This window comes from Parasteatoda tepidariorum, chromosome 8 (assembly GCF_043381705.1).
Source record: "Parasteatoda tepidariorum isolate YZ-2023 chromosome 8, CAS_Ptep_4.0, whole genome shotgun sequence".
NCBI lineage: Eukaryota > Metazoa > Arthropoda > Arachnida > Araneae > Theridiidae > Parasteatoda > Parasteatoda tepidariorum.
This window is the reverse complement of record NC_092211.1, coordinates 87,250,183-87,262,505: the sequence shown is the minus strand read 5'-3', so window position 1 is coordinate 87,262,505 and position 12,323 is coordinate 87,250,183. Positions and strand designations below refer to the sequence as shown.

At 37.6% G+C, this 12,323-nt stretch overlaps 1 protein-coding gene across 1 annotated transcript; it reads left to right on the top strand.

Annotated features, from left to right (window-relative positions):
* The first annotated feature begins 10,906 nt into the window (after positions 1 to 10,906).
* LOC122271760 (uncharacterized) lies at positions 10,907 to 12,061 on the top strand. The gene has a single exon (XM_043054094.2). The coding sequence runs from the start codon at positions 10,907 to 10,909 to the stop codon at positions 12,059 to 12,061; it is 1,155 nt and encodes a 384-aa protein (XP_042910028.1).
* The last annotated feature ends 262 nt before the right edge of the window (positions 12,062 to 12,323 follow it).

The following is a 12,323-nucleotide window of genomic DNA, read 5'->3' as shown; positions in this document are numbered from 1 at the left end:
AACCGGGTAAAGATCCGAAAATTCCAGCCAATCACAGGCCGATTAGCCTGCTTTCCACAATATCTAAGATTTTTGAGAAAATAATCTACAATAACATCAAACCGTTCCTAAATCTACTCCCAAATCAACAATATGGGTTTAGAGAAAACTTATCTACAGAAAAACAACTACTTAGAATTGTAGAATATATCAGCAATGGTTTTTATAAAAAAGAAACATCAGCAATGCAAAGCGTTCGATAGGGTATGGCATAAAGGCCTAATATATAAACTACACCAAATGAACTTGCCAATAAACTTCGTACAACTTATTAATTCATATCTAATTAATAGAAAATTTCAAATTAAGTCAAATCAAAATATTTCAACCATTAGGAAGATCAGGGCAGGGGTACCCCAAGGGAGTATCTTAGGCCCTATACTTTACATTTTATACACGGCTGACTTTCCTAAAAATGAGAATGAAACGCATCAGTTGAGTGCATATTATGCAGATGACACAGCCATCATCTCTAAATCCAGAAACCCAAACAATGCAATAAAAAATTTAAAACCCACCTGTGTTGAAATAGAAAACTGGTGTAAAGACTGGAAAATTAAGATAAACGCAGAGAAATCGCAATTAATAATTATTAGAAGAAACAAAACCAAAATGCCCATTACTGAGAATTTAACACTTTTTAACGAAATTATTCCAATAGTTAACAATGCTAAATATTTAGGTATCATCATAAACAATAAATTAACATGGAATGAACACATTGTAAACACAATCTCAACAGCCAAAAAGGCATCCTTTGCACTTAGATTTTTAATAGGCAGATACTCAAATAAATAATAAGAGATAAATAATAAGAGACTATTATATATAATGTGCATCAGGCCCATTCTCTCATATGGTTCCATAGCCTGGGGTACAGCCCATAAAACTTATTTAAAGAAACTCCAAGTATTCGAAAATAAAAGCCTTAGGAGAATAACAGGTGCACCCTGGTGCATGAGAAATGAAGACATTGCCAAGGATTTAAATATTACACCTCTAATAAATTATCTGGAAATCAGAAAAGCTAAATTCTTTAATAAAGCACTCGACTGTGAGGCTGCAAACTTTAAAGATCTGTTTAAATTGGAACTCATAGTAGACAACATTAATCATAGCCCCTCAACCAATTTTTTACTATCCGATGGCATATTATCAAAATATTTTAAACATTAAATTCTTAATTAACTGCTAAATCCCATCACCTCATATTATCCCTTATTAATTTCTTAATTTCCCTTCTCCCTTTCTATGATAAAGCTGCTGCTCCGTGCACCAATGAAGCCCTCTAGGGGGGGGAGGCAAGGCAGTGTAGCAGTGATATCAAACTTAATTTTTATTGATTTCTTTGATTTTCAATTAATATAAATATTATTATATCAATTTTATATAATCCCATTTCGTAAGAATACTCCATTCCCATTGGCGGATGCAATTTTTGCTCAAACATAGTATTATTTCCCGTATTTTCCCAATTTCTCACGTTACTTAACGAATACCGTATGGATACTCGTTCTCGCTTCTGATTGGCCGTCACTCATTCGACTTAGCGAATCAATTTGCTGTAAATATTTTTACTCATTTTTATTGATATTCTTTAACTACTGTTGTATATATTTATCAAGACACTACGCTGTATATAATATCTATTCGGAATACTATTTTAATCGGACTTTTGCTCTTAGTAGCACCTTTTGTATTTTTCTTTTTTTGCACTCTTATATTTGTATTATCACCTTACGACTATTACTTGCGTTGCATATGCAATCAATTTAAGATGAAGCGGCAAGTGCCGAAAGGCAGGTACCGCGAATACAACCTTTACATTAAAGCATTGGGTGCTCATAGCTCATGGATGGATGATGATGATTATGATGTCCCATGTCGACTGAACTGAGAGTAGGTCGTACATTTTAGCTGCTCCTGTTCACGTACTGAAGCTGAGAGTAGGGCGTGATCAGTGATCCTTAACCGGCGTCCCTGTGCCGCATACATGCGGTAGCTGTCATCGCTGCTGTTCCAGTTCATGTAGTCGCTCCGAATTGAGAGTAGGACGCTACATTGTACTTCAGATATATGTAATTTGCCTGAATTGAGAGTAGGGCATTACATTTTATCTCATCTTCATGTAATCGTCCCGAACTGAGAGTAGGGCGTTACATTTTATTTCAGATCTTGTAGGCTGTCCCGAACTGAGAGTAGAGCACTACATTGTTCTCATTTTTTATTTATTTTTATTTGATGTCTCCTCTGGTAAGTATTGACCGACTCGTGGTGGAAACCTAGAGCTCTCCATAGCTTACCGGTGTCAACTAAGCCACGAGTCCGGTGTTAGTTTTTCTTCGTCGATCAGACCAGAGATACGGCACCGACTCGTGAACTAGCACTTTCAAAGGCCCTTTTAAGGGCCATAAAATCATGGCTAATTCCGAGGCTCCCATGGACGAGGAATTTATTAGAGATAAAAATGCCGATCAAAATTCTGATATTACAGAAATCCCCCAATCCGTTAATCACATTCCAGGGTTAACCATTGTTAGCACTAGTAAAAAGAAAAAACGGAAACTAACCGTACGCAGTCAACAAATGCCGATGGCTGTACTATTTCAGATTCGGATTCCGCGCTAGAGGAAAACCGCGAAGATGATGAATTATCAGTTAGAAACGAAATAACTTCACAGTTTGAGTATGTGTTACATCATACTTTGCAAATCTTAAAAAATGCCGCTTCTTTCGCCGATAAAATCGAGGGAAATTTAGATCAGCTTAAAACTTGCTTCCAAAATTCTCAACAAGAGCACCGGACACTGAAACATAATTTAACTGACGAATCCAGGCTTTATGCCGACCTATCTATTTTAACTGCAGATAAACTAGACGAATACGCCCAAAACCTGTGGAAATAAGTAGTTTCCATTTATAAACTTTAGTGTTTGAGTTTATTTTTTTAGATTCGTTTCCAGGAAGGAAGTGAAGGGAATTCAAGAAACAAGCATTCAATCAATATGACGTACGAAATCGTTATCTATAAAAAGAACGAACAATTTCTTCTTTCATGCTGGTGGAGCGGGATGAGCAGCCTACTCATATCTTGAGTCTTTGGCCGATTGTATGATGATCCTATATGTATATTTTATTATTCAATTAGAATTTTAGATTTAAGTTAACCATTGAAAGTAATAATAAATGTGTTCCAGTTTATTTGTGTACGTCATGATTTTTAGCAAACTCTGCTTTGTGAGTTAAATCCACAAATGAATCACCCTGAACAATTTAGATAATTTACATTAGATGACGATTACAACACTAATGTTAACACTATGGACACAGATTTTCCAGACACCCAAAACCAACAAAACAGTAATAAAAATTCTCATAGCTCAAAATCAAAAAGATTTAAGGCCACTCCACCTTCCCCCATTGGGGCCACTGAAAACCAAAGCACTGACCCAGACCCAGAAGATGGGTTCACCACTCAGCAAAAGAGATCAAATAAAGTCCCCCCAATCATCGTTAGAGACGAGAAATTCGACTGGAAAGCTTTCAATGAACGCCTGAAAGCAAAGAACATAAAGGACTATATAGCAAAAAATAACGGCGATTATTTTACCCTAAAACAAACCAGCTAGAAGAGCGCTGCAAAATTGTTACCATGTTAAAAGATATCGAAATAGCTCATCACACCTACAGCGTTCCAGAAGATCGCACCTTTAGAGTCGTATTAAAAGGAGTTCCCAAAACCTATACAGGAGAAGAAGTCGAAACTGAACTCAGAAATTTAGGAATACCAGTCAATAACGTAACGCAAATGTTCAGAAGAAATAACGGCAATAAACTGCCAATGCCAACGTTCGTTGTGACCCTCAATAAAAATGCAGACAATTGCAAAGAAATTTATAACACTAGATTCCTTTTCAATATGAGTGTTAAATTTGAAGAATACCGTAAGTCGGACCGCCCTTCACAGTGTCACCGCTGCCAGGATTTCTTCCACGGCCAGCGGCTAATCAACCACCCCTCTCGGTGCGTGAAGTGTGCGGGCAACCATAACACAAGCGAATGTAAAAAAGAACAAGACGAACCGGCAAAATGCTGCAACTGTGGGGGAGCGCACCCCGCAAATTATTCAGGCTGCCCAGAATATGAAAAAATTCTCGATAGGATGCATAACAGATATGATAAAAGAAAATCTTTTAACAACAATAATTGAAGAAATTATAACAACAACATAACCAGACCAGGAATGAGCTACGCTAACGCCGTACAAAACAACAACAATACAACTAGTGTAAACCTAAACCCAGCATTACTGCTACAACAGGCTGTAGAAGCAAGCAACAACCTAGCCAAATGTATTAACATTTTTCAACAACAGCTTTTAAATAATCAAGGAACCAATAACTTCAGCTATGAATAGAAACTTCTCCTCCACCCCCCTAACAATAGCCCTGTGGAACGCGAACAACTTACTCCTCAAGTTTTCAGAATTCTTAGACTTTATTGCAAATTATAATCCCGACATTATCGCAGTAACCGAAACACACACCAAGCCAAGCAACAGGCTAAGGGTACCAAATTACAACACCTTCAAGTGTGATCGAATTATACGTACAGGCGGCGGGTGCGCGATATTCATCCATAAGAAATATAAAGCTTCCATCTATAATATTAGTACTTCAGATAATAGAGAGGAAACCTCCATCATACTGCAAATTAATAATAATAAGATCAAAATTTCTTGCATTTATACTTTCAATGATTTTACAAATGACTTCATGGAGAACCTATTCCCAAGCAACCTCCCTACTATTGCACTAGGCGATTTCAACTCTAAGCACGAGGCCTGGGGATGTAGAAAAACAAACAAACTCGGAAGACAACTCCGCGAACTTGTTAAAAAATATGGTTTAACGGTTTTCGCTCCCGAGCAACCAACCTTCTTCCACCGTAGCGGCACTCACCCACCTGATATCCTGGACTTTCTTATCACTAACATGGGCTCTTCATTCGCCATGGATACCTTAAATGAACTAAGCAGTGATCATTACCCCGTATGGATTACCACAAACCTGCAAAAACTATCAAATGACCAATACAAAAGAAAAACCGACTGGACCCTGTACCATAATATCCTTCACCTGACTGATTCCAACGAAGATTTAATTCCCCATACCAATGATGATATCGACTCCTCCATCGATATACTCACTACTACAATGAATTACGCATTTAACGAGGCAACAGTACTCACCCCCATCAAACTGAACAATCTTAAACTACCAGGAAATATCAAAAACATCATTAAAGAAAAGAACAAGCTCCGAAAAATGCTACAACGCAGCCTAAACCCAGCCCTCAAAACCAAAATTAACAGGTTAAATAAAATCATCAAAGAAAAATGCAATGATCATAGGAATCAATTATGGTACGAAAAATTAGAAAGCCTAAACAACACTGACAATTCTATCTGGAAGATGACCAAGGCGCTCAAAAATCCTCCCCTGAACAAAATGCCCTTAAAAGGGCCAAAAAACACTGCATACACAGCTGATGAAAAAACTTTGATTTTTGCTCAAACAATGGAAAATCAGTTCAGCAATAATAATGAAAACATCTGCCTAAATCACGAAACCTACATAAATAGCTGCTACGACCGCATTATGGAACAAAATAACGCTGAAAACAACATTGAACTGACCTCGGAAGACGAGTTGACCAGAATCGTCAAATTTCTCCCAAATAGGAAGGCACCGGGTCATGATAACATATCGAACTTAATGATTAAAAAACTACCAAGGAATAAGACCTCCCAGCTCATAAACATATATAATGCTTGCATCAAAAATCTTTACTTCCCAGATGTATGGAAGAAATCGGACGTTATCCTAATCCCAAAACCAGGAAAATCAGCCTCAAACCCAGAAAACTATAGACCGATAAGTCTACTACCCACCCTCTCCAAAGTTTACGAAAAAATAATCCAGAAAAGACTACAGGCCTATCACCACCTTCTACCTAACCAACAATATGGTTTTAGGAAACATCTCTCAACAACAAAACAACTAGTTAATATCCTTGAATTCCTAAGCAAAGCTAAATTCAAACGTGAAACAGCCCTTATGCTCATGCTCGATGTGGCCAAGGCCTTTGATCGGGTATGGCACAAGGGGTTAATCGTCAAACTTCAAAGTATGAACATCTCTCACGATCTCATTCTGCTTATTAACTCATTTCTCACAAATAGAAAGTTTCGTATCAAGTTCGAAAAATCATACTCCGAATACAAAAATATACAGGCTGGAGTGCCGCAGGGAAGCATCCTTGGGCCGCTACTCTACATTCTCTACACGGCAGATTTCCCTATGGACAACAATAACACGAATGAATTCACCGCACTGTACGCCGATGATACCGCGATCATCACTAAGTCAATTGGCCACAAACATGCATACACTTCAATGATCAACAAAATTTCAAAAATAGAGAATTGGTGTTCCCTGTGGAGAATTAAACTACACCCCGATAAATGTCAGCTACTTGTTTTCAATAGTCACAAAAAAGGAAAGATTATCCCGGAGATTACCCTCTATCAACAAATTATCAAACCCTCTACTTCTGCCAAATATCTAGGCGTCACCATCACCCCTTCGCTCAAATGGAGCCTACACATAAATAATGTCATCAAGAAAGCAAACGGCGCATTTTGGGCCTTGAACTCAATTTTAAACCACAAATCTTCACTCGATATCAAGTGCAAACGTACTATATATCTTATGGCTATTAGGCCAATTCTCACCTACGCCTGCCCAGACATTACTACCATGAGCAATAACTTAAAGCAAAAACTCTCCTCAGTCGAAGGAAAATTCCTCAGAAAGCTCCTAGGGGCACCCAATTGCATTAGTAACAAAAATATCAAGAAAGACCTTAAAATCGAGGATATCAACGATTTCATTTATACTCTGAGTAAAAATTTCTACAAAGATGCACAAACGTCCACCACTAGTAATTTTAACGCACTCTTAGACATTGACCTCATTGAGGATAACGTAAATTTCAGACCAATCACAGCATTTTTTCTCAAACACGAAACCCTTTTTTTAAACAATTTTAATACACTTTAAAATTTTAAAACTTCGCTCCTGCTCATAATTACATTGACCAGCACAGCTTATCATAAATATTACATAGACCGAAGAGTCGAGTAACCCCCACGGGGGTCGTCTCCTAGAAAATGTGATACTTAATTTTAGCGTAGTGAGCAACCCAGAAAACGAGTGGTTTTCACCAGGACGCCTGGGTCACTACTTTAACAGAGTTCAACCAATGTTTTTTTCCGTCTTATCATACTCTCGTGCACTGCTCTTGTTGCGAATTTAATTGCGTGTGTTTTCCCACCCACCACTAATATTTTGTTATTTTCTCTTTTGCTTTATTATCGTTCTAGTACCACGCGTACTAATTATGCCATGTCACTTTTAACTCGCGATTTTTTTCGCCATGTTTTATCCTATTTTGTAAATATGTAAATAATCTACTTAATCAAGTCTTTTATTAATTCAATTACTTTGTTTATTTTATTGTGTTTACCTATTATCGTACTATTTCATCACCGACTAGACTCAACTTATGTCTGGCCAATCAAATTCATGCTCTCCATGCCGTACTTGTGCTAAGCACCACCCCTTCATAATTCCTTCCCTCCTACCCACCCCCAATATCTAACTTAAATTTTCGACGAATGGGTTAAAGCCGCTTCGCGGCTGTGCACCTAGGTTCTCGTTATTTCTACCATGGGTGCTCATTTTCGTACTCACTAATGTTGGAATTCGGGATGCCCTTGTTGGAATTAATGCCCTTCAACATAGCTGACGTTGGGAGTAACACATTGTGTTACTGGAAAATTCCTCGGTTTTGATGTGGTTTATTTAACCTGGGAATTTTTATTTTTAGTGTTGTTCCTACCCTTGTTTTGGGTAGTTTTTGAATAATTGTTTTCCCTTTTCCGGGAAATTCGGGGCATTGACGCCAATTATTGGCGTGCTCCCCGCCACAGTTAGCGCACATAAGTGGTGCGTTAAAGGGATGAGTGCAGTCCCTAACCTGGTGCGGCTGTGCTCAACGTAGGCATTTAATGGGTAACTGGCACATCTCTGAAGAGTGGTTGAATTCCTGGCAGCGGTAGCACTGTCTGGGACACTTCCTAACTCTGTAGTACTCGAATTTTCCTTCAGTTCCGAGAAGTTCTGAAATTTCAAAAATCCTCTTGGAATTGGGAGTGGGATTTATTTGGCGGTAAAATAGGGGCATAGGGGTCTGGTAAGTTGAGTGAGGTTATGCACCTCAAAGCCCATTACCTTAATTTGGGCTTTGATTTCATCAATTAGTGTAAGAGAAGGGAGCCCCCTAATGACGACTTTAAGTCGTCGCTCCTCTTGTAGGGCGAAGCCCTTAAACTCTAGACCTCTGGTGAGTAGGAAGTCTGAGACTGACCTAGACTCATCAGAATTATTTACATTAATTTTGATGAATTGTCCGGCGAGTTTTGAACTCACGGACGGTGCTTCTCTCTTCCGGAGAGAGAGAGGAGTAGAGGCCAAACCTGCCTCGGTTTAATTAAGAGGGGAAGGGGATTCCGTGGCCGGGAGGCTGAAGAATTTTTCATCGAAAAGGAGTTTTCTTGGTTTTCTCCCTCAGGAACCGGAGGTGAGAAGTTCCGGGGGGAGAATATTCCACTGGCTGTTGAATTGTTCTTTCGTTTCCTTTTGTTAATGGCTTGAAAACCGTCCTCGTCGGTTTCAGTAGCCTTGTGAGAGGCTTTGGACCGAGCTAGTACGGCTGATTATTTATCCTTTAGAATAATATCCATGGACGCGAAGTCCACAGGAATCATAAATAATTTAATATCATTGGCCTGCGCTTAGACATTAAGATTATCCCTGAGAGATTTGACTTCAATTTGAATGAGAGCCGGATCCTCAAAAGAGAGATCCAGAGAAGCTTTGTATATCTGGGTTTCCAGTTCGGAATATTCTTTTTTGAGAGCATATAAAATTCTATATACTTCTCTTTGATTGATAGGATAAGATCATTTAACTCGCGATCGAATGGGTTATCGCTATTGGAATTATTATCATTTAGGGAGGAAGTATCATACGATACTCAGCACTCCCCTGATTGTGTTGTGGCTGTGTAGGCGGGGTGGATTTAAGATCCCCCGTAGCACCGCTACCTGTAGCTACGCCTGATCCGGCCAGCGCCCCAGTTGCTGCTTTCCCCCTTACGAAGGGAAGCAGAGTGGACCTACCTAGTGATTGGTACCCTAGTGACTGATATCAATAGTAAAAGTACAATGCAAAATAGTAAAAGAAAGAACCCTTTCAGAGTTGTCGAAATGAATCCAGAAGAAGTTCTTTCCACAAAACCATCGGAAGAAGCTGTTATCAACAGAAAAAAATCAACAAATGGACTAAGAGTCAATTGGCTTAATAAGAGATGGATAAAATTGGAAAGGTCAAACCCAAACAGCATTAAGTTCAAATATAATTTGACGAGGATGATACCTTTCATGTAATTGATATAAAAAAAAAAAAAAAAAAAATTAANAGAGGTAATTTAAAAAAAAAAAAAAAACTCAACCTATATTATATCCTAATGGCAAAACAATTTCAAGAGAAACAAAAAAAGACATGTGTTTATTAAAGTATATACCTCCAATTAAACACGATTTTTAGAAGACATTAAGGACAACACGTGGAGATCAAGATTTACATTTAAGGCGACAAAGGACCTTCAAAAAATGACGAAAATATCGATTTTTTATTTTTACTCTCATTAAATAATCGATATCGTTTGCTTTCATATAAAAAAAAAGATTTCATTTTGGATAATTTTTTCGGAAGTTATCAGCATTTAAAATTTTGTAAACAGTCTGCCACGCCCCTGTTTACAGCTGCAGCAGAAGCACGCAAACCGAAACTAATTGTAATTTCTCAAATTAATAGTATTTTAATTTTATTTTAATGAATTTTTGCTCACCGTAAGTTTACTAACTGTTAACTGCAGTGTTTGTATAGTCACTGATTTGTTTTTGTTTATATTGCGATTTGCTACGTCTATTTTCCTGCGTTTCTACTAGTATTATTTTGAAATATTATTACTGAATTGTTTGTTATTGTTTTCGATTTTATTTATTTATTCAGTGTTATTTATATCGTTATTGTTTTCGTTTTATTGAACTTGCATTTTTCATAATGCATAGTATCAGTTCTAAATGGAGGAAACCGAAAGGTAGACCTTCAAAGAAACGAGCTACTGGGCTAGCTAATTTCAAGAAGGGGCTTGAGAAAAAAAGTGAGGGAAAAGAAAGAAACACATCTGTTTTGCCAAGTCATAATGGTAATGACAATGATAGCAAGTTAGCTATTGCAAGCCAACCTGCATTTACTATTATGGATGGCATTGTCTGCTCAGTGCAGTTGCATGCAATGAGCGTGATGAGAAAAATTTAGATGTTGTGACTCACAAAACATAGCTTAGCTTCACAACTGAAACTTTTTTGCAAATCATGTGGCCATAAATATGGAACAACATTCTCAAGTGCTCGAGAGAATGACAGCAAGAAATTTGCTGTCAACAAAAAGTTAGTGAATGCTTTTTTATCAATTGGAAATGGATATGGTCCTCTGGAGGTGTTCTCAATGATGCTTGGAATACCGTGCATGGACAGTAAAACTTTTTAAAGTGCTTGGATAGTTTAGTCGCTCATAATGAACAGGCTAAGAAAGAAGTTTTGAAACTGTCTCGTGATATTGTAAGAAAACATTACATTGATGAGGTTTCTGGCTCCACCGCAGACGTTATTGACATGTGTGTGTCTTATGATGGGACGTGGCAGAAGCGGGGCCACTCCTCCTTATATGGCATCGGATTTGTTATTGATAACTCAACTGGACTTGTAGTCGACTATGAAATTTTAAGCAAATACTGTCATGACTGTGTTGTAACAAAAAGTGATTTGGGTGCAAACAGTCCAGAGTTTCATGTTTGGCATACCTCTCATGAACCAGAATGTCAGAAAAATTTTGACGGCTCCTCCAATAGTATGGAGATGGCTGCAGCATTGATATTGTGGTCACGGTCACTGGACCACAATATGAGATATGTAACAATGCTTTGCGATGGCGACGCTAAAGCTTATCAACATCTCAATGATAAACGTGTTTATGGTGATACTGCAATAAACAAGGAAGAGTGCATCAATCACGTTGCCAAACGTTTAGGAACTGGGTTGCGGAATAAAGTGCAAGAGTGGAAAAATAAAGGGGTCACTCTTGGTGGAAAAAAGAAAGGTGCTTTAAAAGATGACACAATAAAGAGACTGCAAAATTATTATCGCAATGCAATAAAAGACAATGCCCCTGATGTCTCAAAGATGAAGTCGGCTATATTTGCATCGCTATTTCATTGTATGTCATCAAATAAAAAACCGATGCATAACAAGTGTCCTGTTGGAGAAGCATCGTGGTGCTTTTATCAAAGAGCACTGGCGAAAGGCGAGAATCCAAGTAGCCATGCTAACATGAAAACTGTGCTCTCAGAAACGGTTGTTGAGAAGATAATGCCAGTCTACCAGCGACTGGCATCCGATGAAATACTGGCGAAGTGTATTTCCGCCAAAACACAAAACTCAAATGAGTGTTTACATAGTGTTTTATGGAACAAATGCCCGAAAGAAATTTTTGTGTCAAAGAAAAGATTAGAACTAGCTGTACTTACAGCTGTTAGAGAGTTCAATCTCGGTTGTGTGAGTTCCTTGGAAAAGTTGGCTACCAACATTGATGCAAATGATTTTTCAATGTCGATTGCTGAAAAAAGAGACAAACGACGACAAAGCCAACTGACCAAAAGAAAATCAAACGATTACAAAATGAAACGAAATAAGAAAAAATTTAAGTGTGCAACTAAAAATGCTAAGATTTTGAAACGTGAGGGAGCGACCTATGGAGCAGGACAATTTTAGTGGAACAAGTTTTATTTTAGCATACCAAATAATAAGTGTAGATATGATTTAATATTTTGCTTATTTTCTTTTTAATACCATAGCTATTTAATTTTTCATTTGCATTTTATATTTATCACAAAGAATGTAGTACTTATAAAAGAATCTAACGTAAACCAGTTGTATGTTTCGTAGATTGATTTTCACATCTAATTTGTTTAGTTGTACATATATATTAAGTATTGCATGCCTAACATGCTTCTAAAAGATTCAAATATTAATT